Raw genomic sequence first — 2,609 nt, forward strand, 5'->3', positions numbered from 1 at the left:
TAATGCTGCGTTCCAGACAACTCGGATATAATAACTATTATATTATATTATAGTATACATATAATATTATACTTTACATAATAATATGGCCTATAATATACTTTATATAAAAATATATATTATAGTATATAATATCTATATAGAGACGTTATTTCCGGGTCCAATACATTGGTTTTCATGCACGTCAGTTCATTGACAGATTTTTCCCCCTTTGAAGCATATTTAAATTACTTCTTTTATTAATTTTTTTGTTCAGTCATTTAATTTAGATGTGTATTTCTATTTTTTTGTTGTTTTCTGCTCTTTTGAATTATTTAATTTATAAATTCATTTAAGCAAACAAAAAAAGAGTAATAAAGTGTACAATAAAGTACAATCAAAAGCTTTAATTATAATCACATTGCAATTGAATGTGAACAGCTGAGAGTCCTCTTTAAGGACCCCTCAGAGGACCTCAGATAATGCCAACCCTGAAACAACATACAGAACTACCACATTTTGCTATAAGTTTGATTGCATTATATAATAATTGCTGTTAATAGTGTTCATCGTCTGTTTTATTACGTCTTAAATTGATTTTTCCGTACATTTCTGCCATATGTACATTAACTGACAGTCACCACTGATAAGCTACCACTAAATATTGTAGACTTAATTTGCTGTAAAGTTGCTTTGCAATGATTTGTATCGTGAAAAGCGCTGTACAAATAAACTTGAAACTTGAATTGAACTTTATATTCATCAAAGAATCTTTAAACAATGTATCACAGTTTCCACAAAAATTACATTTTAAAAATTTTAAATTATAATAATATTTCACAATATTATTATTTTTATTTTTAGTATTTGATCAAATAAATGCAGGCTTGGTGAGCATAAGAGACTTCTTTCAACAACGTTAAAAAATATACTGACCCCAATCCTTTGAACAGTAGCGTATATTATGATTTCTGTATTTATTTACTGTATTCTGCATTACTTCAGTGCAGTGCCTCCACTTGCCCACTATCTGTGTAAGGATTTCGGATCAGTAATTCACCTGGCTTCTGAGCCTCCCTTATGTCACATTGTGGAGACCATCTGGGTTTTAGGAGGCCCAGAGGTGTATAAGGTGAGAAGCCTGATTTATGCATATAAAGCGGCATAACGGTTTTCAACCTTTATAATAATAAAAAAAATCTGCATATTTAAAAGATTTCTAAAGGATCATGTGACACTAGCGACTGGAGAAATGGCTGCAGAAAATTCAGCTCTGCATCACAGGAATAAATTACATTTAAAAAAATTTTAATTATAATAATATTTCACAATATTATTATTTTTATTTTTAGTATTTGATCAAATAAATGCAGGCTTGGTGAGCATAAGAGACTTCTTTCAACAACGTTAAAAAATATACTGACCCCAATCTTTTGAACAGTAGCGTATATTATGATTTCTGTATTTATTTACTGTATTCTGCATTACTTCAGTGCAGTGCCTCCACTTGCCCACTATCTGTGTAAGGATTTCGGATCAGTAATTCACCTGGCTTCTGAGCCTCCCTTATGTCACATTGTGGAGACCATCTGGGTTTTAGGAGGCCCAGAGGTGTATAAGGTGAGAAGCCTGATTTATGCAACATACTGTATATATACAATGTAATTAGTGTAAATTTATACAGTAATTCAATTAATATTGTAACTGTGCTATTTAGGAAAGTCTTGAGCATCCATGTTGTGATCTCATCTATCTCACTGACATCATGGCCGACTTTGACTGTGATGTCTTTTTCCCAAAATTTGACCGCAATGTTTTCAGAAAACAAAAGGGGTAGGATTATCCCATTTATGATTTGAGTTACGAATATAATAAGGCAACACTTTACAATTAGGTCCTATTTGTTAACATTAGTTAATGCATCGTCTAACATTAACAATGAGCAATACATTTGTTTCAGTATTTATTCATCTTTGTTAATGTTTGTTCATTGTTAGTTCATGTAAACTCAGGTCCATTAAATTAAATGTACAGACACAACTTTTGATTTCAATAATGTAGTAAATGCTGAAATTAATATGAACTAAGATTAATAAATGCTTTAGAAGTATGTTTAATTGTGAGTTCATGTTAACTAATGTAGTTAACTGTTAACAAATGGAACCTTGTTGTAAAGTCTTACTGATAATACTTGCCTCATATTATGCATCAAATGCATTGTAATTTGTCTGATTAATTGTTGATTTTCTTTATATAAGCTTTCCCGGAGTACCAGATGAAATTCATGAAGAAAATGGTATTAAATTTCAATTTCAAGTCTTCAAGAAAGAAGCTTAAAACTGAAGCTGTGAAGAGACCAGACGGACAAACATGATACTGGAATTGTTTTATGTTTACATAATCTGAAACTACGGAGCCCCAAAGGGGACATGGTGATGGAAATAAATATGAGAAAGGAGGGAAAAATGCATTTGTGCTGTCTCGCAAAAACATTTACATTCTCTTTGAACTTTGTAGAATCTAACAATATTGCACAGAAGAACACTTTATCTCAAAGGCTCTGTTGAGAGCTACAGTATGTAACTGGTGGACTTCATCGCCATCTAAACCATAAGCATTTCACAGCGGCT

The 2,609-nt window shown here is 31.5% G+C and overlaps 1 protein-coding gene across 1 annotated transcript in view; it reads left to right on the forward strand.

The window, feature by feature from the left end:
• LOC107740349 (dihydrofolate reductase-like) overlaps positions 1 to 2,461 on the forward strand; it is an 11,370-nt gene extending 8,909 nt beyond the window's left edge. The window contains exons 4-6 of the mRNA XM_016552769.1: positions 985 to 1,111; positions 1,697 to 1,812; positions 2,238 to 2,461. Of these exons, the coding sequence (XP_016408255.1) occupies positions 985 to 1,111; positions 1,697 to 1,812; positions 2,238 to 2,316 (322 nt within the window). The 3' untranslated portion in view covers positions 2,317 to 2,461. The remainder of the gene's footprint in view (positions 1 to 984; positions 1,112 to 1,696; positions 1,813 to 2,237) is intronic.
• The last annotated feature ends 148 nt before the right edge of the window (positions 2,462 to 2,609 follow it).

This window comes from Sinocyclocheilus rhinocerous, unplaced genomic scaffold (genome assembly GCF_001515625.1).
Source record: "Sinocyclocheilus rhinocerous isolate Xijiao unplaced genomic scaffold, SAMN03320098_v1.1 scaffold2055, whole genome shotgun sequence".
Taxonomy (NCBI): domain Eukaryota; kingdom Metazoa; phylum Chordata; class Actinopteri; order Cypriniformes; family Cyprinidae; genus Sinocyclocheilus; species Sinocyclocheilus rhinocerous.